Source organism: Myotis yumanensis, unplaced genomic scaffold (genome assembly GCF_028538775.1).
Source record: "Myotis yumanensis isolate MYYU_CA2020_CCGP unplaced genomic scaffold, mMyoYum1.0.hap1 SCAF_5, whole genome shotgun sequence".
Taxonomy (NCBI): domain Eukaryota; kingdom Metazoa; phylum Chordata; class Mammalia; order Chiroptera; family Vespertilionidae; genus Myotis; species Myotis yumanensis.
Window position 1 is genome coordinate 108,120,361 of NW_027223756.1, and position 24,894 is coordinate 108,145,254.

At 47.5% G+C, this 24,894-nt stretch overlaps 1 protein-coding gene and 1 long non-coding RNA gene across 2 annotated transcripts in view; one reads left to right on the forward strand and one right to left on the reverse strand.

Annotated features, from left to right (window-relative positions):
* The window catches only part of LOC139011343 (E3 ubiquitin-protein ligase RNF213-like), a 102,715-nt gene that overhangs the window by 69,976 nt on the left and 7,845 nt on the right, over positions 1-24,894 (reverse strand). Inside the window, exons 2-9 of the mRNA XM_070416925.1 lie at positions 7,209-7,594; positions 6,786-6,917; positions 6,158-6,309; positions 5,440-5,598; positions 4,922-5,124; positions 3,729-4,012; positions 2,799-3,055; positions 1,242-1,439 (exon numbers count right to left, since the gene is read on the reverse strand). Of these exons, the coding sequence (XP_070273026.1) occupies positions 1,242-1,439; positions 2,799-3,055; positions 3,729-4,012; positions 4,922-5,124; positions 5,440-5,598; positions 6,158-6,309; positions 6,786-6,917; positions 7,209-7,550 (1,727 nt within the window). The 5' untranslated portion in view covers positions 7,551-7,594. The remainder of the gene's footprint in view (positions 1-1,241; positions 1,440-2,798; positions 3,056-3,728; positions 4,013-4,921; positions 5,125-5,439; positions 5,599-6,157; positions 6,310-6,785; positions 6,918-7,208; positions 7,595-24,894) is intronic.
* Positions 17,863-24,664, forward strand: LOC139011342 (uncharacterized). Its single transcript, XR_011471600.1, has 2 exons — positions 17,863-18,291; positions 23,041-24,664. It is a non-coding gene; the product is annotated as an uncharacterized lncRNA (long non-coding RNA).

Consider the following 24,894-nt stretch of genomic DNA (forward strand, 5'->3'; position numbering starts at 1 on the left):
CAACATGGATGAACCTTGAAAACATGATGTTGAGTGAAATAAGCCAGACACAAAAGGACAAATCCTGTGTGGTCCCACCCACAGGGGCAGGAAGCAGAGGGAGGTGGCCAGGGCGGGGAGGGTGGGGAGTGAGCGCTTCACTGGACGGAGTTACAGTTTGGAAAAGAGCTCTGGAGGGACAACTGCACTACAATTCGAATGTGCTTAATGCCTCTGACTGTGCACTTGAAGTGGTTGTACTGGTAAATTCTCGGTTACGTATGTTTTACAATAAAAACACACTAAGAATCCACCCTTGTTTCCAGCTCTATTGAGATGTAGTTGATAGATAACGTGGTATCACTGGAAGGAGTAACAATGTGTGGATTTATACACTTGTATGTTGCATCACGTTGGCCGCTGACCTCCGAGGTCAATGCTCCTTCGTTTTCATTCCCCTTTGGTGGTGAGAACATCTAAGATCTACTCTCTTAGCAACAATCATGTCTGCAATGCAGCACCACTGACTAGTCACACCACTGTGCTAGCTCCCGGAACCCACCTTACAGCTGGAAGTCTGTAGCCTCTGACCAACATCTACCCCTTCCTCTAGCCCCCAGACCCTGGTAACCAAATTCTACTCCATTTCTATGAGTTTGACATTTTAGGTTCCATAGATGCGTGAGATCATACAAAGTTTGTCTCTCTCTGAATCATCTCACTTGGCTTAATGCCCTGAAGGTTCATTCATGTTGTACGAACAATAGGACTGCCTTCTTTTTCAGGGCTGAATAATACTGCCTTTTATAGATACACCACGTCTTTTTGATCCATCCATCCCTTAACAGACACTGAGGGTCTGCACCCCACCGATGCACACACACTGGGCATGGAATTACAGACAGGATCTTAAAAGGCAGCACCAGTGGGGCATGCTTGGCAAAACGTGAGCATTAACTTTTTGTCCTTCATCTGCATTTGTGTTTTCTTTGATTTCAACTGAATGTGTGCACTTAAACTGGATCCACCATTTTCCCTTGTAGATTGTGATTTCTGTGTTTCCTCTTAGAAAAAGCTGGTACTTCACACTCTGAAGATTGCTAACAGGCCATTTTTGTATTTTTCTTTGTATTATATGTTTCATATATTTTAAAGAAGTCATTTTACAAAAAGAGATGCATTGACTGTGTCCTAGAAGCAGGACTGAGTGTACCAGGGTGGTCCACCAAGACTCATGTGGGGAAGTGGAGCCCACCACTTACTCATGTGCCCTTTTCTCCCGAAACTCCGAGAAAGAGAGTCCTTCGAGGGCTGCCCAGATGTTCTCAGGCTGAATCCTGGGCTCCCGTCCTGGGAGGAGTGGCCCCATGCAGAGGTGGAGCACGGGCAGGGTGCCCACCCAGAGGTCCACCCCCTGGTCCATGCTCCTTCCACACAGGTTCACCAGGTAGTCTCGCCACCTGGAAATGGGACAGAGACCCCTCCGTGAGCTGAGGGTGCCAGTCAGCTCACCTGTGGTCTGACGTCCCACCAACAAGGGCCTGTGCCTCACACAGGGCAGGCAGGCGCACTGTGGGTGGCTGAGCAGAGTGGCTGGACCAGGGAGTAGCAGGGTCCCATAGGAGATAGGGCGCCCTCGTGTGAACCCCAACGCATTGGGCACTGAAGAGACCTCGACTGAAGGCCCCCAGTAAACTGTTGGCGGCATTTCCATCTTCCTTGACAGCAGAGGAAACTGAGGCTCAGGCAGCTAAGTCACCCCTGCCCAGTGCCATGGCTGGCTGGCTGGCATGTGATCCCAGGCCTCTGGTGACAGCCAGTGTAAGTGTAAAGCAATTTCTTCAACGGGAGGTGCCTATAATCAAGTGTCTCCTACATCACAAAGCATCACTGCTTTCAGACTCGGGACATCTACACACTTCGTCCATCCACCACCACCCCCCTTGGTGAAAATGAACAGCACTCAGCTGGCTTGTCCATTCGTAAAACCCATCATGTTACCACTCACTGTTGTCAGGGCAGGCCACCTAATATCAGCCTCGAGTTCAAGTCAGACCGTGGCCGAGCATCTGCAGCAAGATGCCAGGACCATCGGAGGGTGGAGTAGGTGCCCCTACCCGGCAAAAGGCAAGGCCCTCCATGCTGGCCAGACATTCACACTTCCGATGGCCTTGGCCAGCACAGCAGCCTGTCTCCTGAACTAAACTCGGAGGTGGCAGAGACCCACGTTGCTTTTGTAAGTGTCCTGGGCTTGGGCTCCTACAGCCACTCATCATGTGATGTGGCACAGCACAGCCTCTGCAGAGCCGCGTGTTCAACAGCTTATGTCAGAAAATGAGCATCTATGCCTGGGACAGGGCGGAGCAGTGATTCTCAACTGATGTGCCTCCAGGCTTTTAACACCTGCACTGCCTACCCATGGAGTCAGGGCCCTGGCCGCTTTCCCTTAGGTTGTCAGGGAAAAATGACAACAGCCAACACAACAGTAGCCTTCCAGTGAATGAAGCACAATCATACCTATTCTGTGGTAAGGTCAGCAAAGATATGCTTCTGGCATGCTGCAGAAATCCAGTCATTAATGTATCTGTGCCATGTGGTGAAAAGGGTGAGAATCGCTGGGCAAGAGGAATAAATGTTGAAATGACAACAGTGAGTGGTAACATTATAGGTAGTTTTTATTTCTTGTACCTTTTCTTCCCCTCTATACCAGCACTTATTTTTATAACCAGATGAAAACCAGTAGAAATGGCTGTAAAATCATTTCTCTCTCTCTCCCTCTCTCTCTCACACACACCCACACCCACACCTACACCCACTACCTCTGAGATGTTCTAAAGATGAGGCTGAGGTCGTCGAAGAGGTCACCGGGGGAACTGGAGTTGGTGCACAGGAGGTCACACAGGGTGCCCAGGTCATTCTTGGAGAGAGAAAGCTTCAGCTCCTCGGCCACGTGCAGGGCGATCAGGCCCATTTTCAGTTTACTCCTCACGGGAAAGTCCGTGGGCAGAGGGTCTTCACTCTTCTCCAGTAACAGTGCCATGTGCTTTTGCAAACACTTCCACAGGTATTCCCTCACCTGGCCCAGGGGAAACGGAGACAGAAGTGTGGAGCCGAACCCATCTGAGCTGCACCATCGCTGCGCCGAGGTCCACCTCACCTGAGCAGAGGCCTATGGCCCCAAGGGGCAGGGACAGCTCTGTGACCCGAGCACCGCCTCTCCGGGCCCAGCTGCCTGGGACCTCTGGGAGCTGCCCCCAACAATGGTGTCCGGAGACCCCAGCGTGTGGAGGGGCTTTCAGGTAAGGCCTGGGTGATTACGACGGTTCAGTGGTCATCTCATATGTGGGCCCAGATGTATCTCAGAACTACCCCAGCCCCACCACAGTGCAAGTGGAGAGGCAGAAAGGAGAGTTCCACCCCTTCTTCCTATTGGTCTGGAGGCCAGGTGAGGAGGTGGGGCCAGGTGAGGGATGGAGCCAGGTGAGGAGGTGGGGCCAGAAGTGGGGGCTTAACCAGGTGGTAGAGGTGGGGTCAGGTGAGGAGGTGGGACCAGCAGTGGGAGGAGGAAGAAAATAGGAAGAACAAAGAATTCCCAAGAGGAGGTATTTGGAGAAAAGGAATGAAGATCCACCTGCCCCCATCTGCACCTGCCCATTGAGTCTAAGGGTCAACTGGCCACCAGGAGGTGGGGTGATGCTGGCTGCTCAGAAGATGGAGGGAGTGGCTGCATGTGCCCCCCAAGTCTATACCTGATTCTTTGTGTAATGCAGGGAGGTCCAGGTCTGCGCCTGCTCCTCGTAGACCATGGGCTCACTGACGACAGAATAGAACTGGCGGAACTGCATGAAGAAGCTGTTCAAGTTGACAGTGCTCCTCGTCTGCAGGATGCTGAGGACATGGTCCAGCATGATGGAGGCCGCCAGCTTCTTCTTTTTTACCACCTCCATCCCCATCCATTCCTTGACAGAATTCAGGACTTGCTTCTTGGTTCTAGTGGACTTCATGCATATAATGTCATCATACTGATGCCAGTCTAGAGGGGAGAGGAGGCATCACAACCTGCCTGACCTGGACCCTCTGCCCTGGAGGCGGCTCTTGACCAGCAGGAGCAGAGGAGTGAGCCCAGGAAGGGAAGAAAGGACGACCAGAGAACTGTTGGGCAGGTAGCCAGCCTCACTCCCGGCAGATGCCCGTCACAGGCCAGCAGCACAAGGGCCGGCCTGTGAGGAGCCGACTGGGTTGAGGACAGGCATGCAGATGCCATACAGAGGTAGGTGCCATCCAGCAGCCTGAATGTACTTTGAACATGTCTTTAGCAAGCTTGATGGTTCAGCAAATGTGGCACACGAGCCCCTTAGAAAATGGTCACTCTGTGGGTAAACACTTTATACTGAAACTGTGTCACTCACGAGTGAGTGAGCCCCACTCCGTAAGGGACTTAGTGCAAGTGCCACTGTCCCCGTACTGGGCGTCAGGATGCCCAGCCCATGAAGGACAGACAGTACAGGAGACAGGGCCTGGGGCTGACAGACTCACTCACACACACACGCAGACACACTCACGCAACTGCATGCAGTGAGTAAAAAACAGCAAAGAAAAACACCAAAGGAAGATAAAGATATAAATAAGAAAAAGAAGACAAAACGGAGAATAGGAAATGAAGAGAAGAGTGGCTGCTACCACACAGTGGGGTGGCGGGTGGGTACCACATGGAAATCTCCTGGAAAGGGCCGATGCGCCTCTTCCTGCTCCTGCCCTGCCTACCACTCTGTGCCCAGCCTCCTTCCTCCTAGCAGCTTAATGACAAATCCTTCCCCTTGTTTCCTCTCATACGTGAGAGCTCAGGCTAAACTGATGAAAACGTGCTTCCAAACTCAGGTCTGTCACACAGGGCTTGGGTGGGGCCCTGCATGTGCCTGCGGCCACTGCCCACGGGACCTACCTCCCGAGCCCAGCAGCGACGACTTCAGGTGCAGGCAACGGTTGACATGCTTGCTCTCCTTGTCCTGCGGCTTGTCGATGAACTCATACTGAACAGAGCCTTTGTTACCTATGACCACATACTTGTATGGAACGGGTCTGTCCAGGAGCCGCTTGGAAAGGACGGCGCAGCCTTCAATGAGGGCCCCAACCTGTTCTAAGGGTCTGTGAACAGAGGGGACACCAGCCAGTTATCAGAAAATCCTCTTGGAAGTTTTAGTTCTTCTGAAACCCAGCATGGAGTGCATAGCGAGAGCTACACATGGACGCCAGCTGAGGCCCTGTCCCCAGACAGGACCGAGGGGCAGCGGGCCCTGGGGACACAGGACAAGTGCATTGAAGGGAAGAGCTGTTTGAAATATTCATTTTCAAAAAGCCTAGGATGTAATCAGTTTTGCTAAAAAGCACTGTCACGATAGATTTCAAAGAATGGATGTCAGTACATTCCTGCGGGGTTGCTTGTGAGCCAAGGACACTCACTTGGTGACACGCAGCTCGCACACATTGACCTTCCATTCTGGCTTCCCCAGCTCTTCTCCACCCCGGACAACTATATGGTGCTGGTCAGGGTCGAAGCCGAAGTCCTTGGAAAGGATGGCGTGGAAGAACACTTTGACCCCCTCCCCGGGGCCTAGGGGGCTGCAAGAAAGCCACCAGGAAATGACGATTAGACCCCAACTCTGTCTACCCAGACATGTGCACATACAAATACTCACACATACTCATGCATATGTAAGCACACGCACATGCATAAACACACACCCATACTCACACACATAAAAACACACACATACTCACATAGACATACTCACACATGGACAAACACACACACATACACATGCACACACATGTGATCTGTGTTTCCTCACTGCACATTAACACACACCCAGCAGAAATCAAGCACATTGACACTTCAAACCTACCACCTGCATTGTGGGTCCTCTCGCCTCCCCTCTACAGGGGTGGGAGGTGGGCATAGGGCAGGGGACAATCTGCCCTGAAAGTGCTGGGCGGGGGGAGGGGCTGGCTAGTGCTCTCCTAAGTTCTGTGAGGCCAGTGCCACCTCTGGGACCCCAGGGACACCCCCGCCTCCCCCTGGAACCTGGGAATGCCCTCAGTGGGGCAGATGGGCACTGTGCCTGCATCTGTGGGGCAGGCCGCCTCATGGCCCCATGGCCCCCTGCGCCGCACACCCTACCTCCCTGGAACTTCCCAAGCATCAGCTTTCCACTCCTGGTCCTTGTCCTTCAGGGCAGCCGTGTTGCTCCTATGGCCCCTTTCAGGCTCCTTTGGGTTTTCTGGCTTGGCTTTCCCCCCAGAAATGGCAGTCTTGTTTTTGGTTTTGGCTTCCTGGGACAAGTAACCAAACCCCCACATTCAACACCAGCCTCCAAGGTTGCCCCTGAGGTCTGGGCCCCCACCATGGCTTCTGAGGACTCCACACCCAAATTCTCCCCTCATTGTTCCCTGGGCACCAGCTTCCTGCTGATCACTAAGCAGCCACCACACTCTGCCTCAGGCCCTGGCCCTAGCATTCCTTCTGCTGGGGCCACGTCCCCAGTCTCCCCATGGCCAGGCCTTCACTACAAGAAACCCCTCGTGGGAGAGGCCTTCCCAGGCATGTCCCCTGGGTGCCCCCCAGTGCCCTCTGTCCTCATCCTCATCCATTCCCCATGGCCCATCTCCCCTCTAGAGAGTGAGCTCTGAGGCAGGAGTGATCGTTCAGGGCTCCACCCCAGCACCTATCGGCAAAAAACTGAATGAGAGGAGCCAACTGTGGGACAGACCGCAGGGCCACAACCCCTCCTACAGAACAAGACCCTCACCTGGCAGTGCTCCCAGGAGGCAGGGGCCCCAGCAGGCGGCTGTTTCAGTGACTGAGTCTTACTATGGGCTTTGTTCTCAGCCTCTGTCCCTGGATCTGCTGGCTCGGCTGCGACAATGGTTTCCTGGAAAAACTAAAGACCCCAAACATCAGGGCCAAGACCACATGGACAGGGAGACTGTGACTCAATGGTATGAGGGTCAGCATCGCCTCCAGCCAGGTGACATCAGGGTCATGGGCACAGTGACAGGGTCAGCAGCTGGAGTGGAGGGCAGCCTCTCCCATTCCCCGTTCCCAAGAGAAGTCCCAGAGGAGGAGAGGATGTCCTTCCCAGACCAGGAGGCCATGTTGGAACCACACTGCATAGCCAGGCGTCAAGGACATAGCAGGCCCACTCCAGTCCTCACACCTCCCCACAACTCACCCTGGAGGCAGGGGGCCCCGTCTGCTGCCCGATGGCTGGCGGGTCTTTCCTGGGCTCTGAGGGGCCCCCCTGTGCCATGGGCAGCGGGAGCTTCTGGGCAACATCTTCCTTCCATTTGGCAGAGGCAGTGGGGCCGGCCCCTTCCTGGTCCTTCCCTCCTGAGGGGGCACCTCCTCTGGTCTGATCCTGGGGTGCCGAGCTGCCTGAAGACTTGTCTCCTGAGGCCTCTGCTCCCCCTGCAGCCTGGTCCTGCAGAGACCCTCTGTGGCCACCAGGCCTCGTAGGGCCCAGCGGCTGGCTGGGAGCACCACCGTCCTCCTTCAGCTCTTGGTTCCTCTCCATCTCTCCCTCAGGGATGGATGTCACCTTTGGGTTGTTCTCAGAGTCTACAAAGGCAGTGAAGGGAAGAACCCGTCACCTCTGGGATATTAATTTGAGCTGGTTATTTTTAAGAAAGGGCAGCCATGGGAAGCTCTGAAAGCTGAGGAGACATTTACTTTTGTGAGGGAAACCTGCATTTGTAAGGGGTCCCCCTCACAGCACCAGGAAGAGGAGGGGGCCCCCATCTCTAGGAGCTATGGATGAAAGAAAGAAAAAAAAGGCCACATGCTAACTTGACTAGTTTAGGGAAGGCCTGCATGGCGGTTGTGCAAACTCAAAGACCTAAAGCAGGGGTCTTCAAACTACGGCCCGCGGGCCACATGCAAATACAAATATTGTATTTGTTCCCGTTTTGTTTTTTTACTTCAAAATAAGATATGTGCAGTGTGCATAGGAATTTGTTCATAGTTTTTTTTTTTAAACTATAGTCCGCCCCTCCAACGGTCTGAGGGACAGTGAACTGGCCCCCTGTTTAAAAAGTTTGAGGACCCCTGACCTAAAGTAACCACAAAGGATGGTCTGAAATTAAACATTTAACTAGAAGCAGTTTCTAGTGGGTAGTCATGTCCTAGGCCAGTATTTTCCCTGACAAAGATCAACTTCGATCTTTACTGAGTCTATTGTCTTTCTGTATCTAAGATAACATCCCTGTGGAATGTCAGGGTAACTTGTAACTTCCTTTTTCCCAGACCCCTCAGGGCACAACAAATGGCACCAGGGTGAAAACCACAAATTCCCTCACTGTTATTGTTATCATGTTAATGGTCGACTGTTCACTATATAAACTATCCTGTATCCATCTATGTAAAAGAAGCATATGGCCATCATTTCACTTTTTATCTAATCCCAGAGGTTTCCCCTCTTTGCTTTCTCCCACCTCCCTAATCTGTCACCAGTGGATTTCATGTAACCCACTTACGTCTTCCCCTTTGATGGTAATTTATAAAAACAAGGTAAAAACCCTCCATTTTCCAGAGCATTATCCCAATCTGTTGAGATACTGCTTCCCGGCAATTGTCGTTTGGCTCAAATAAACTCACAAAAATTCTTTAAAGGTTTGAATGTTTGTACGTTAACATTACTTGGAGTAGTAACAGCAGCATTCCAAAGAAGCTCACCCAGGACTGTCCAGTGGACCTGGGCTCGACGCTAAGATCCAGCAAAGGGCCCATTGAGTCCGCTGGTTCCCTGCCCATTGGGTAAACTTGGGTGAGTTGTATCTTGGATCCAGGACCTTCCCTTGCTTTGGTAGATGGTCTGGCTTTATTTGAGCTGTGTTTTAAAATCCTCGAGGTGGAACTAAGGTTAAGGGTTGATAGAATCCAGACTATGAAAAGACTGGAGGAAAAAACAGGCGGCTGGTTTTGATTTGGGCTCTTCAATTGGAATTGCTTTCTGAGAGTCTGAGCAAAAAACTTTCACCATATAAATGAGAGCTGAACTTGTTCAGCTCCAAAGATAAAGGGGCACATCCTCCCTCCTGCCCAGATTCTTGGGTGTTCTTAGGCGACTAAGAACCTTTGTGGAGGTGTCAGAGGTTATACTTCATGACATGCAGGCTGCCCCATAGGAAATTCCAACTCCACTGTAATTAACTGACTGGCTCATCTGGGGGAGCACCCATAAAGCCTGGTAAGCCAGTGCCCCAAGCCCTTCTGGCTGTTTTAGATATCTAGGAGAGAAACTGAGACACGTAAGAGGGTTAAATTGGGACATGAGGTGTGAGAGTCTCATGGAGCTCAACCCATAAGCAATACACTTTGCAACCCACTACATAACATCCCTAGAAAATTTGCCTAGACTCCTGCAGATAGCCAAAAATAATAATAAAATTTTAAAAGATGGGAAATTGCACCTCTAAGGTTGATAAACCCCAAGAATCCCAGCCCTCTGTTAACACTCCAGCAGGGTACATGTACAATTCATATGGAATTTCAACTTGCAAGTATCCACAAAAATGGGAAAATTTAACTAAAAATGATATCATCTTAAAATGGCCAAAGTGGGGACCTTTTGGCACCTCCAAATTTATTTTTCTGTGTGCTCAATTAGAAAAAGCCAGCTTTAAAATTAAATTAAATGAATGGGAAGCTTATCTTGATTGGAAATTAGAGGCTTCTAGGAGAGGATCAGTTAAAATATCCTCTGTACAGGAAGTTAATGAGAAAATTTTAGAGAGAGACTGTCTCTGAACTAAAGAAGGCTTCCGAAGAAGCAAGTACTAGTAAGTGCCAAGACCCCATTCCTCCCCCTTCTACTGCTCCTCTTCTATACCCTTTGCTCTTGAGCTTACTCGTGCAGACTTGCCCTCCACCTCTCTTCCTTCTTCTGTATCCCCTCTACTACCATTCCCTGCTGACCTGGGGGAAAATGATAATACAAACTCAGAGAAAGATAATTCAGGAATTCTAGCAGCTCCTTTCCAGGAAAAGCCTGTCTCAGCAGAGGGGATCCAGCAATTCTATATGTTCCTTGGACTAGATCAGAATTAAGAAACCTAGCTAAAGATTTTCCTGACCCTCTCCAGGACCCCGATGGGTTTGCAAAGGAATTTGAATTAACTGTTAGGACATGTGATCCTGGCTATTCTGACCTGTTCCAATTAATATACCTACTGGTTTCTGAGAGCAAGGCAACAGAATGGCTGAATAAGGTTCCCTGGCATACTCCTGTAAATGATTTATTAAAACAGAAAGAGACAGACAGAGAAAAATGCAGGGAATTGGCCCACCGGTTTTATCAAGCCACACCTGAGATTTTTCCTTGGAAAATGGACTGGATCGAGATCCAGCAATGTAAAAGAAAGCCCAATAAACCAGTGCTTGATTTCTTTGAACATTTTGAAAAAACCTTCAAATGATATTCAGGTCTGTCGCTAGATAGTTTCAAGGATCATCAAAATGATCCCTTACTAAATTTGGCATTTTTGGAAGGACTAGATGAAGCGCTTGTAACTTTGATCAAACAACACAAATTTAAACTGGCAGGCCGTTCATGCTGAAGAACTGGCTATTCTGGCTGATCAGCTATCTAAACTATCCTAAAGAAGGAAAAAGATAAAGCTGCCCAAAGTATGAACTTACAGCTCCAACAATTAAGCTACCAAGTCAATTTTACTCAGAAGTCTCTTAGAAAAGGAGAGAAAGGAGTCTTTTTACTGTAAAAAGCCAGGCCACCATAGGAAAGAAGGTAAAAAACTGAAATGGGATTTACAAAGAGAAAAGAGACAGAAGCAAGCATAGGGCTGCCCTGAGGACTATGAGAGGGTACTTCCCCTTCTCCTTACTGATACTTTAGGAGAAATTGAAATTATCATCAAAGGAGAAGTTACTAAAGCCCTTGTGGATACTGGGGCCACTTTATCTGTCCTTAACCCTACCCATTTAAGTTTCCCTCTCCCTTAGGGTAAAGCTTCAGTACAAATAGTAGGGGTATCTAACCAACCAATGACTGTTTTTAAGTCAGAACCTGTCCCCTTTCAGCTAGGGGATGTTACGGGGCAACATATATTCTTACTGATCAAATCGGCCCCAATTCACCTGATAGAGAGAGCTTTTCTTGAAACCCATGATGCCACATATCCTTTTCCTGGAAAAGTGAAATGTATTTAGAACTAAATGAATCAGACACTGAACCAATTGGGAAAATAATGATTTTAAAGGAACTCCCACCAGAGGAAAATAATCTTGAAACTGAATATTTTTTGCAGGAAATTCCAATGCAACTTTGGGCCCTTTCCAGTACAGATATAGGCAAGATCAAGTGAGCCACTCCTATTTCAATAACTATTGGTAATACTTTGCCTCTACCTAATATTCACCAGCATTCTCTAAGACCCAATGCACTGGCTGGAATTAAACCCTTTAACAAGATTACATAAAAGGGGACCTATAATTCCATGTACAGGCCCCTGTAATTCTCTCCTTCCAGTAGAGAAACCAAATGGGAAAGGACGGAGATATGTACAGCATCTCAGAGCTATAAATAGGATAGTTATTACTAGAAATCCCGTGGTTCCAAGTCCACATACCTTATTAGCAGCGATTCCTGTGGACTGCCAATATTTTTCAGTAATAGATTTATGTAGTGCTTTTTTCAGCATTCCAATAGAAAAGGACACTCAGTATCTCTTTGCCTTCACTTGGGAAGATCAACAATTTACTTGGACTGTGATGCCCCAGGTATATTCAGAGTCACACCTATTTCTCCCAAATACTAAAAGCGGACCTAAATGATGTTACATTTCCTAGAGATTCCACTCTAATCCAGTATGTGGATGATTTACTTTTTAAAAAAATACATTGTTGAGAGAGACCAAGATGGCGGCGTAGGTAAACACCGGAGACTGCTGCCGCAAACAACCACTTCAAAAATACACCTAAAAGACGGAATGGACATCACCCAGAACCACAGGAAGGCTGGCTGAAGAGAGACTCTACAACTAGAAGGAAAGACAACGCAGAGGAGGCTCAGAGGAGGCGCAGTGTGGAAAATACAAAGGTACCGAGGTGCGTGCGAAAGCGGGCTGGTGGCTGAGGGCGTGGTTGTCGTTTTCGGTCGGGAGTGAGTCTCAGACTCTGGGCTCCAGATCCGGGCGAGTCTCTAGGGACCCAGACTCAAACGGGAGAAGCGGGATTATCCGGCATCAGTTGGAACCTGAGGGCAGCTTTCTCTCCGAGGTTTGCAGCGGCTGCCGGGGTTCTGAGAAGCAGAGCCTCTGGGAACGGGACTGAGAGCGGCCATAACTGCTCCCTCCGACCGCCCTATTGATCCCGCCCCGCCCAAGCCCTGCGCAGAGCCATTTGCCGGATCGCTTCAGGCAAAGGCTAGATTAGCACCTCCCAGAGGACAGAAGTTTTCCACCCAGCTGATTCTCGCAGCCAGTCAGCCTGGTGGTCAAATCCCTCTAGTATTAACTACAACAATCTGGGCTTAACTAGAACAAGACTGCGCACAAAGACCACAAGGGGGTGCACCAAGAAGGCATAAAAAATGCAGAGACAAAAAAACATGACAGAAATGGAGGATATGGAGCTAAAAATTGCAATTTTGAGGGTTTGCAAAAAACTCGAGGAGAGCCTCACAAAAACTAATGAGACCCTCGATGCTACAATAAAGAAACTAGAAATTAAGCATACACGGACTGAAATAAAGAATATTATACCCAATAGCAGACCAGAGGAGCGCAAGAATCAAGTCAAAGATTTGAAATACGAAGAAGCAAAAAACACCCAACCGGAAAAGCAAAATGAAAAAAGAATCCGAAAATACGAAGATAGTGTAAGGAGCCTCTGGGACAGCTTCAAGTGCACTAATATCAGAATAATAAGGGTGCCAGAAGATGAGAGACAGCAAGATATTGAAAACCTATTTGAAGAAATAATGGCAGAAAACTTCCCCCACCTGGTGAAAGAAATGGACTTACTGGTCCAAGAAGCGAAGAGAACCCCAAACAAAAGGAATCCAAAGAGGACCACACCAAGACACATCATCATTAAAATGCCAAGAGCAAAAGACAAAGAGAGAATCTTTTTTTTTTTTTTTTAAATATATTTTATTGATTTTTTTACAGAGAGGGAGAGAGGTAGAGAGTTAGAAACATCGATGAGAGAGAAACATCGATCAGCTGCCTCCTGCACATCTCCTACTGGAAATGTGCCTGCAACCCAGGTACCTGCCCTTGACCGGAATCGAACCTGGGACCTTTCAATCCGCAGGCCGACGCTCTATCCACTGAGCCAAACTGGTTTTGGCAAAGAGAGAATCTTAAAAGCAGCAAGAGAAAGAGACTCAATTACCTACAAGGGAATACCCATACGACTGTCAGCTGATTTCTCAACAGAAACTTTGCAGGCCAGAAGGGAATGGCAAGAAATATTCAAAGTACTGAATACCAAGAACCTACAACCAAGATTACTTTATCCAGCAAAGCTATCATTCAGAATTGAAGGTCAGATAAAGAGCTTCACAGATAAGGAAAAGCTAAAGGAGTTCATCACCACTAAACCAGTATTATACGAAATGCTGAAAGGTTTCCTTTAAGAAGAGGATGAAGAAAAAGGTAAAGATACAAATTGTGAACAACAAACATGCATCTATCAACAAGTGAATCTAAGAATCAAGTGAATAAATAATCTGATGTACAGAATGAACTGGTGATTACAATGAATCAGGGACATAGAAGGGGAATGGACTGACTATTCTTGGGGTGGGGGGAAGGGGAATGGGAGATGCGGGAAGAGAATGGACAAAAATCGTGCACCTATGGATGAGGACAGTGGGTGGGGAGTGAGGGCGGAGGGTTGGGCGGGAACTGGGAGAAGGGGAGTTATGGGAAAAAAAGAGGAACAAATGTAATCAGAACAATAAAGATTTAATTAAAAAAATACATTGTTATTGATTTCAGAGAGGAAGGAAGAAGGAGAGAAAGATAAAACATCCATGATGAGAGAGAATCATGGATCGGCTGCCTCCTGTAAACCCCCCACTGGGGATCGAGCCCACAACCCGGGCATGTGCCCTTGGCCAGAATCGAACCTGGGACCTTTCAGTCCTCAGGCCAAAGCTCTATCCACTGAGCCAAACCGGCTAGGGCTGGATGATTTACTTTTATGCTCTAGGACGTTACTAGACTCTCAAAGGGACACAATTTACCTATTGCAGCAGCTAGCTGTAAGGGGACATAAGGTCTCGAAGGATACGCTTCAGTTTTGCTTACCTCATAAAATACCTTGGCCATCGTATATCTAAAGATGGGCTGCTAATGAACCCTGAGAGACTTAGAGGAACCCTATATTTTCCTCTTCCAAAAACAAAAAAGCAGCTTAGAGGATTCCTGGGTTTGACTGGATTTTTCATTGGTAGCCCAGCCTCTCTATGCCCCTTTAAAGTCAGACAAACTGGATCCAATTCAGTAGAACCCTGAAGGGAAACAAGCTGTAGAGACTTTTAAGGACGGACCGTCTAAAGCTCCTGCTCTGGGGCATCCAAACTCTGAACTTCCCTTCTTCCCTTTCACTCAGGAAAGTAAGGGCAATGCTCTAGGAGTTCTAACTCAAAAACACGGAAATCACCAGAGACCTATGGGGCATGATGGAAACTAGACTCAGTGGCCAAAGGGCTCCCTCCCTGCATGAGAGCCGGGCCAGATCAAAGACACTCATATATGAGGTGCCCTGGCTTCCCTTGCCACTACCAGGCTCCGGCTTTCTCCACCATAGCCCCCAGAAGCAACCACCAACGTAGTTTGGGCACTCTGTCACTCAAAGGCTACCCACAACCCAGGCACTGGGGCCTGGGCCAGCTGCTGTGGCCAGGGGCTGGGAGGATTCAGGCTTTCCTGGGATGCTCACTTGAGTTCCCCTGATGTCTGGCCCACAGGCAGCTGCTGTAGGGACAGAACATGCTTCCTCCCACCCTCCCAAGTTCCTTGGCTGATTTAATAAGTTAATTGATATAAGATCAGATTAGCAAAAGAAAAGCCACATTTAAGAACATGAACGCCTCCCCTATACCTGGGAGAGGCCCAGGAAAAATGAGTACCTTGCCCAGAAGCCACCAGGGCTCAGGGACAGGCTGGCACCTGTTTGGTGGTGATCTTGAGGGCCTTGCGGGGAGGAAGGGGGTGACATGTTCCCTAACTTGTCTTTCTTCTCCCGGATGCTCTTCTTCCCCACAGACCAGAAAACCCCATCAGGCTCCGCAATCCCACGGAAGTGTCCGTCTCACCTGCCCAGGGCCTCAGGGCACAAGTACCTTTTCTATTCAATCAGCTTCCAGACCTTTCCTTTCCCTTTATTTCCAACCACTGAACTGTGCTGGAGTGGGTCGGAGTGGAGTGGGTCCAGGCTCTACCATCTTGACCAGGGGTCCTCAAACTATGGCCCGCGGGCCACATGCAAATACAAATATTGTATTTGTTCCCGTTTTGTTTTTTTACTTCAAAGTAAGATATGTGCAGTGTGCATAGGAATTTGTTCATAGTTTTTTTTTTAAACTATAGTCCGGCCCTCCCACAGTCTGAGGGACAGTGAACGAGCCTCCTGTTTAAAAAGTTTGAGGACCCCTGATCTTGACACTCCCCAATTCTGAGCTGCCCCCTCCCTCCCTTAAGGCCCTCAAGATCACCATCAAACAGGTGCCAGCCTGTCCCTGAGCCCTGGTGGCTTCTGGGCAAGGTACTCATTTTTCCTGGGCCTCTCCCAGGTATAGGGGAGGCGTTCATGTTCTTAAATGTGGCTTTTCTTTTGCTAATCTGATCTTATATCAATTAATTTATTAGATCAGCCAAGGAACTTGGGAGGGTGGGAGGAAGCATGTTCTGTCCCTACAGCAGCTGCCTGTGGGCCAGACATCAGGGGAACTCAAGTGAGCATCCCAGGAAAGCCTGAATCCTCCCAGCCCCTGGCCACAGCAGCTGGCTCAGGCCCCAGTGCCCCTCCATACTCCACTCCAGCAGGGCCTCAGGAAAATGTAGAAAATGCGGGAAATAAGAAAAAGAGCCCAGCCGGTGTGCCTCAGTGATTGAGTGTGGACCCAGGCACCAAGAGGTTGCAGGTTGGATTCCCCGTCAGGGCACATGCCCAGTTGTGGTCTTGATACCCAGTAGAGGGCATGCAGGAGGCAGCCAATTGATGTTTCTTTCTCCCTTCCTCTCTCTCTAAAATCAATAAAAATACACATTTAAAAAAAGAAAGAAATGTATTGTCCAGAACTTCACCGTCCCACGGAACCTTCCATCACTCAAGGTCCCCCTGGAAGTCCCACCTGAGTTCCCTGGGGCACTGCTAGAGCAGTGGGGCCTCGGATTGGGGAGGGGCTCCTAACCCCCTGCCCCTCAAATACGGACTCAACTGGCATTCGAAGCCCTCCAGATGGGCCAGTCCAACATCATGCCTGGCAGAGCCAGCCACCTCTCCCCAGGTCTAGGGCGGCCTGGGACTTGCCACCATATTCCCCTTCCATGCCTGTATCAGTTGCCCCAGACCCGGGGATCCTGGCAGGTCCCACCCACCCAGCCTGCAGCAGGCAGATTCCCTGAGCAACTCACCTCCCCAGCTCTCCCTCCTGGTTTCACTTTCTATTCCTCTAAATAGCGAGGCATGGCCATGGTGTGAGGAAGCGGAGAAGCCAGCAGACAGGAAGTACTGTGTGGTCCTGTGCTCTCATGCACTAAGCTCTGGCCCCGAGGCTTGGAGTGTGGGATGTTCAGGGGCCAGCGGAGTCAGGCAGGGTCTCATCATTCAGGCACAGGTGTTTGGCCCTGCTGTGCACCCCCACTGACTGACCAGGACCAGGACCTGCCACACCCACAGTCACCCAGCAAAACGGCCAATGGCCCCATCCACTGCCTACTGTGCTCAGAGGGAGAAGAGGGCAGCGACTGGGGTGCTGAGCATCGGGGAGGTGAGGGTTCTGCGTGGGAGTGACTGTGCCCTGCTGAGGACCTGAGGAGGATGGCTGCTGGAGGGAGCAGGACCTCACCACCCCAATGTTTCTTTGCCCTGACGATTATTTTAGGCTGATTACCTTTCAAAAACAAAAGACCCAGGATGGGCCTTTTACCTCCCCCTGAACAGCCTAAAAGAATTTAGACTGAGGGCCTGGTCCAGGCCAAGCAGGTGCAGTGTGGCATTTACAGGTTGGGTCAGGTTTGGGGAAGGGGTGGAGCCAGCAGGGCCTGCACCACATCCTGTTGGGGTCCCAGTGGGGAAGGGGTGGAGCCAGCAGGGCCAGCACCACATCCTGTTGGGCTCCTACCTTCTCTGCAGACCCAGCAAACATCTGTGCCAGCAGTTGCTCATTCATCTTCCTGTGAATTGTTTTTCATGTGCCTGACTGGGAATCAAACTGTGACCTGGTTCACAGGTCAACGCTCAACCCCTGAGCCATGCCGGCTGGGCAGGCTTTGGTTTTATTTTGTTGAATCGCTGAAGCCCCAGAGACCCCTTCCCTCCCAAGGTCCCTACCCACCCAAGTAGATGTTCCAGTGAGCAGGGGTGCGGAGCCTGGTGGACGGGAGGTCCCACCTGGACCCCAGGCACTCGGCCACGCCATAGTCCCAAATCTAGACAGCAAGGAATCAAGGAGGGAGTGGACACTTGGCTGACCACCTAGGGACACTGGTTCTGTGACCCTCAAGGGCCCTTGGGTCTGACTGTCACCCAGATCTCCTCCCCAGGGGTTGGATGCAGAACAAAATCAACAAAACAAAACCCACAACATGAAGCGCCTGCCCCTCTGTGCCCTTGAGCCCAAGCACAGCATCTGTAGCCAGTCAAGTGAAAAGAGAAGTTAACTAAAAGAGGATGTTCTGCCAAGAACAGACGGGGGCCTGCAAGCGGGCCACGTCAGAACAAAGTCTTGCACGCAAGATTTATTGTTCAGAGGCAGAATTTCCTTGAGGGCACGGAAAGTACTAGGGAGGGTACACAGCTGCAGGTTGAAAAGTTCTTTGAATAATATAGGAAATTAATAGTTTAATGTATAACTTAGCTCAGATGATCTCATAGGCATGCCTGTTTGTCAGTGTTACTTGCTGTACTCCCCAATAAAAGCCATGAGAACTTTGGAGGATTTGCTATTTGCCTGAGCGAGCAGTAGCCCTCTGTCTCTGAAACTCATCCTGCACGCCGAGCTCATCTCAGCGTCACCGTTCACCTGCAGACCACCTGCATATGGCGCCTGGAACAGGGACCTGAAGGTGAGTTATCGGGACCGAGCAGGACCGAAAGGGATTTGGCCGAGCGAAAGTAAGCGAAACTTTTGGGAATCAGAAGACAGAGTCATGGGGTATCCCCCGTCATTACAGAGTCAATATATTGTTGTCTTGCAATCATTATTACAGAGCTCAGGGGTAAAAGTGAAGGATGAGGCTTTAAAAAAATTGTTTAAAGTAATTCAGCAGCACTGTCATTGGTTTCACCCAGAAGGAAAGCAGCAGTTGAATCTTAAGTTGTGGAAACAAGTGGGAAAGTCATTAAGGCGGGCTCATCAACAGGGAAATGCTATAGAGGCTGAAGTATGGGCTATTTTTAATTTAGTAACATTAGCTTTACAGCCTTTTCAGTCTGATTCTGAAGATTATGAAGAAATTCCTTTGAGGTCGCAAAGTGCTGCTCCAGGAACTGGGTGTTTAAGTCCTGAGCCTCTCCCTCCTGAGAGATTGCTACCCCCTGAGCCACTCCCGGGTGAGGTTGCTGAACCGGAGGAGTCAAGAAAGGAAATGAAAACTAGCTTTAAAAATAAGTTAGAAGGTTATGAAGCCATGGCCTCAGCCAGCGATTCAGAGCTGGATGTTTCATCTTCCACTGAGACGGATGGTTGTTTTTACACTCGCCCTAAGTTAAGGAAAAGAAAGAGAATAAAAGTCCTCAGGAGATGGCTGCGCCTCCGCCGGAAAAGTGAAAGTAAAAGGGCACTAGCCTTTAATCAGGCGTTAGTGGCTGAGCCTCCAACCCCCTCCTGAGGACACAAAGAGCTGCAAATGCTCAATACCCTCAAGGGTACTTAGAGTTAACTCATCTACATGTAGAGTGAAGAGTGATAAAACTGTTAAAAGAATCAGTTGCTAATTACGGAGCTAATGTCCCATATACAGTAGGAATAATACAAGCTCTGGCTTCAGATTATTAATTAATTCCATATGATTGGGATGCTATAGCTAAGGCAGTATTAGCCCCAGGGCAATATCTGCAATTTAAATCCTGGTGGTGGGAAGAAGCCAGGAGAGTGGCGTTGATTAACGCCCAACAAAATCCTCCTGGACCTAATTTTGACCAGTTAACGGGAACTAGGGCACATATTAGCTTACAGCAACAGGTGCTGTTAGAGGATGCTGTTATGGCACAGATTAAAGCTTGTTGCTTAAAGGCTTGGTCAAAAATGGAGGAGGCCGGCACCCCGGCCCAATCATTTCCTAAGGTTATGCAAAAACTTCATGAACCCTACACTGATTTGCTTGCTAGATTGCACAAGGCAGTTCAAAGAACTGTGAATGGGGAGGAAGCCCAATCCCAACTGCCTTTGTCCTTAGAAGTTGGCCCTAACAGTTATAATGCTAATCTTCTAGCTGATGCATTGAAAACTGCCATTCCCTGTCCTGCTAAATGCTATGGGTGTGGGAAAGTGGGACGTATGAAAAAAGGGTTGTCGAAAGGCAAAGGTCCCACATGGGAAAGCTAAACATGCTCCCGGATTATGCCCGATGTAAAAAGGGACAACAGTGGGCCAATGAATGCCTGTCTGTAAAAGATAAAGAAGGCAACCCATTAACACCCGTGAAGTCGGGAAACTAGACTCGGGGCTTAGCTCAGGGCCCCAAGAAAAACAATACGAGCAGAAAGAAGGGAAAAATAAAATGAAGGTCTCTGACTTATTTCATGCTACCGCTCAAAGTGCCGCAGTAGACATTCCAGCTCTTAATGATTTTACTATTTCTCCTGGAGATGGGGTACAGAAATACCCACTGGGGTTTATGTACCTTTACCTAAGGAAACAGTAGGATTACTACTAGGAAGAAGTAGTCTAACAACTAAAGGTTTACAAGTTCATCCTGGAGTTATTAATGCAGATTACGAAGGAGAAATATTAGTTATGATGTCTGCTACTGGTATTATACATATAAAGGCTAGAGAAAAAATGGCACAGTTATTATTACTTCCCTATAAACAAATAGGGCATACAGCACCAGTTAAGCGAACTGGGGGATTTGGTAGTACGGGGAAAAAGGTTTTTTAGCATACAGTCTTAGGAGACCAAAGACCTCAACTTACAGTAATGTTCCCGGAGGGAATAAAAATTATCAGCCTGGTGGATTCTGGGGTTGATGTGACTATACTTTTTATTTTGCACTGGCCTCAATCTTGGCCGGTGCACAAGGTGAATACAACCTTTACAGGTTTAGGGACCCTCACTGAAATTTTACAAAGCTCTAATGTACTTGAATGTCAGGGGCCTGAAGGACAAAAGGGCCAAATACAGCCATATGTTGCCTCCATTGCACTATCTTTGTGGGGAAGAGATCTTTTACAACAATGGGGGGCTGCAATTACTATACCTTCTTTACGGAAAGGCCATAGACAAATGATTTTTCAAGCTGGTGCTGACACCAGTGTTCAGGACCAAAATTTATAGAGGGGGCCACTCCAAAGCACTTCGCCCTACCTTTAAAATTGAAAACAACTAAACCAGTGTGGGTAGAGCAGTATCCCCTAACAAGAGAGAAGTTAGAAGCGCTCCAAATCATTATTAAAGAACAGATACAACTAGGGCATATTGAAACTAGCTCTAGTCCATGGATTTCCCATCTTTGTTATAAAGAAAAAATCAGGCAAATGGAGAATGCTTACTGATTTAAGACGGATTAATGAGATTATTGAGCCTATGGGACCTTTACAACCTGGAATTCCAAATCCAGCATTAATTACTAAAAATTAGCATCTGATAATTATTGATTTGAAAGACTGTTTTTATACAATCCCTTTACAACCTCAGGATTGTGACAAATTTGCTTTTACAGTTTCTTCATTAAATAACAGCCAACCTAATCAGAGATATCAATGGAGAGTCCTCTCCCAGGGTATGTTAAATAGTCCTACTATGTGTCAAGCTTATGTTCATCAACCTTTACAAATACTAAGGCAGATGTTTGCTACAGGCATTTATTACCATTACATGAATTATATCTTATTAGCACATAAAGAAAAACCTGAGGTCGATAATATGTTACAGGAGGCTAGAAAATTGTTTAAGGAGTATGGACTCCAAATAACAGAGGAAAAAATTCAGCAAACAGAGCCCTGGTTATATCTAGGACAGAAAATTTCAGCAAGCATTATTGAACCTCAAAAAGTTCAGATTAGACGGGATAGTCGTAACACCTTAAATAATTTTCAGAAACAGGGGATATAAATTGGCTTCGACCATCTATTGGCATGCCTACCTATCAGTTAACTAATCTATTCCGAACATTAAAAGGATCTTCAGATCTCAATAGTCCTAGGCAATTGACTCCTGAAGCAGAAGCCAAATTACAATTAATTGAACAACAAATTCAAGCAGGACAGTTGGATAGTATACAATCATTACAAAATCTTAAGGTTTTAATTATTCATATCACACATTCTCCAACAAGAATTCTTATGCAGGATACTAACATAATTGAATGGGTATTTTTACCTCATAAATCCAGTAAAAAATTATCTACATATTTACAGAAAATTTGTATCTTAATAGAAAAGGCAAGAATCCGTTTGGGACAATTATGTGGACAAGATCCAGATGAAATTATAATTCCCTTTAGTAAACAACAGCAAGATATCCATTGGCAATTATCAGATGATTGGCAGCGAGCCTTTAGTGATTATACGGGAAAAATTCATAATATTTATTCTAAAGACAAAAGAATTCAGTTTTTAAAAAGGACTCAATGGATTTTACCAAAAATAATTTCTCCTACCCCCCTATCAGGAGCAGAAACTTATTTTACTGATACAAACAAACAAGGAATGGCTGGATACAGTAATTTTAAAAAAAATAAAGTAGTGCAATCTCCTTACCAATCAGTACAAAAGGCAGAATTGTTTGCAGTTGTCATGTTACTACAAGATAAAGACTCTATGTCTCTTAACATTATCACTGACTCTCAATATACGGAGTTTACTGAACAACACATTGAACGGTTACTATCTTTAATGATGGGTCTGACTTGCATGAACTATTTCTACAGCTTCAAATGCTCTTGCGCCTCGGGCATGATCCTATCTATATAACACTCATTCGCGCACACTCTTTACTACCTGGACCTTTATCTGCTGGGAATGCTAACATTGATCAATTGGTTGGTACAGTAACCTCCACTCAAAGAGAGCATAATATGCATCATTCCAATGCTAGAGCATTGAAAGAAAAGCATCGTATTACTTGGAAACAGGCTAAAAACATTTTAAAAACATGCCCTCACTGTCAGCCATTCCACACTGCTCACTTACCCATGGGGGTTAATCCCCGAGGAGAAATTGTTAGTGCCCTTTGGCAAATGGATGTCACTCAGGTGCCAGAATTTGGCAAGCTTAAATTTGTTCACCATTCTATTGATACTTATTCTCATTTCTCGTGGGCATCGACGATGTCCTCTGAGAAAGCCGATGCTGTTATAACCCATTTACTGGAAGCCTTTGCTGTAATAGGCAAAACCTGAGCCACTAAAACTAACAATGGCTCGGCATATTTATCAGGTAAGTATCAGCATTTTTTCTAACAGTTTGATATTAAACATATTACAGGAATTCCTGGAAACAATACAGGTCAAGCAATTATTAAAAGACAGAACCGCACCTTAAGTAAATGCTGCAAAAACAAAAAGGGGGAGAGGAGCTGGTATTAGGCCAGACTCCCCGACGAAGATTATTAAGAGTTTTATTTACTTTAAATTTTTTAAATTTGAATACAGATGCAGTGTCAGTTGCTGAAATACATTGGGGACATACAAAGGAGGTCCCAGTAGAACAACCTGTCATGTACCAAGATGTTACCTACTAATCAATGGTGCCCGACTACTGTTTTAAGGTGGGGTCGAGGTTATGCTTATGTTTCCACAGGGACTAAGAAGTTCTGGATTCCTGATAAAAGAATCAAATTAAGGCATGGCGAGCAAGAGGAAGTGTGACGAGGCGGGACTGGAAGACCGGTTTGCACAGTTAACCATCCAGGGAGGACAAACAAGTCGTGTACCATTGCCTCGCACCTGAAACACCCCTCCACCTACATGGGGACAGGTGAGGCGCCTATGCCAGGAAAGGGAGCGTCTTGTGACTGCCCATGGAAGGCCCTGTAACTGTACCAATATATACTAATGACTCTAATTGGATGCCTGGACCTTTTGATGATCGTGGGCCTTTGAAACCAGATGAAGAAGGAATAAGAATGAACAACTGTTCAACAGGAGTTACCGGAATGCCTGTGTGCCTGGGTCTGGGTGATCATTGTTTGCAATTGGGTTATAAAGCCTGGTTGAGTGTGGCTAAAAACACCACTAATCCTTGAAAGGACCAGTTCAATGGAATCAAACTACTGGGGAAATATCTTGTTTTAATTGTACCTTATTAACTTGTGTAAATAACTCTGTACCTTTTAATCACAGTAGAGAGAGCTTGAATCTATTTCGAGCCAGAACAGGAGTATGGTTACCTGTACAGATGGATCGACGATGGCAGGAAAGTTCTCTAGCTGGAGCTCTCCAAGCCATTGAGGAAGGAATATTGAAGAGGTCAAAAAGGTTTATTGGCATGCTAATCGCTGTAATTCTTGGATTAATTGCTATAACAGCAACTGCTGCAGCAACTGGGGTAGCAGTACAGCGATCAGTCCAAACTGCTACTTTTGTTCAAGACTGGCATAAAGATTCAGAACAGTTATGGAATTCTCAACGGCATATTGATAGTGAAATCAATGAACAATTAGCCGATCTTGAACAATCAGTAGTTTTATTAGGGGACCAAATTGTTAGTTTGCAAAGGCGATTACAGTTAAAGTGTGATTGGAACCATACTGGTTTGTGTGTCACCCCTGTACCTTACAATGAGACAGCTTTCCCTTGGGATAAGGTTAAGAAACATTTATTAAACCATAGTAATTTAACACAAGAAATCATTGATCTCCAAGATCATATTCATAACCTGAAGCTAAACAAAAGGGGGAAATGTAGCAGGTCAAGTGAAAAGAGAAGTTAACTAAAAGAGGATGTTCTGCCAAGAACAGACGGGGGCCTGCAAGCGGGCCACGTCAGAACAAAGTCTTGCATGCAAGATTTATTGTTCAGAGGCAAAATTTTCCTTGAGGTGATGAATAGGTCATGAGGGCACGGAAAGTACTAGGGAGGGTACACAGCTGCAGGTTGAAGGGATCTTTGAACAATATAAGAAATTAATAGTTTAATGTATAACTTAGCTCAGATGATCTCATAGGCATGCCTGTTTGTCAGTGTTACTTGCTGTACTCCCCAATAAAAGCCATGAGAACTTTGGAGGATTTGCTACTTGCCTGAGCGAGCAGTAGCCCTCTGTCTCTGAAACTCATCCTGCACGCCGAGCTCATCTCAGCGTCACCGTTCACCTGCAGACCACCTGCAGCGTCCGAAACCTGTGCACTTGGTACAAATGCACGGGAAATGGAGCGATGGAAGGGCCACCCCTGCCCCCAGCACAGGTGCATCCTTGGAGGTCACCCCAGGTGAGAGCAGGGAGGCCTGGGACTGCCGGCACCTGTTTTCTCTGTGCTCATGCACACACACTCACATGCACACGCA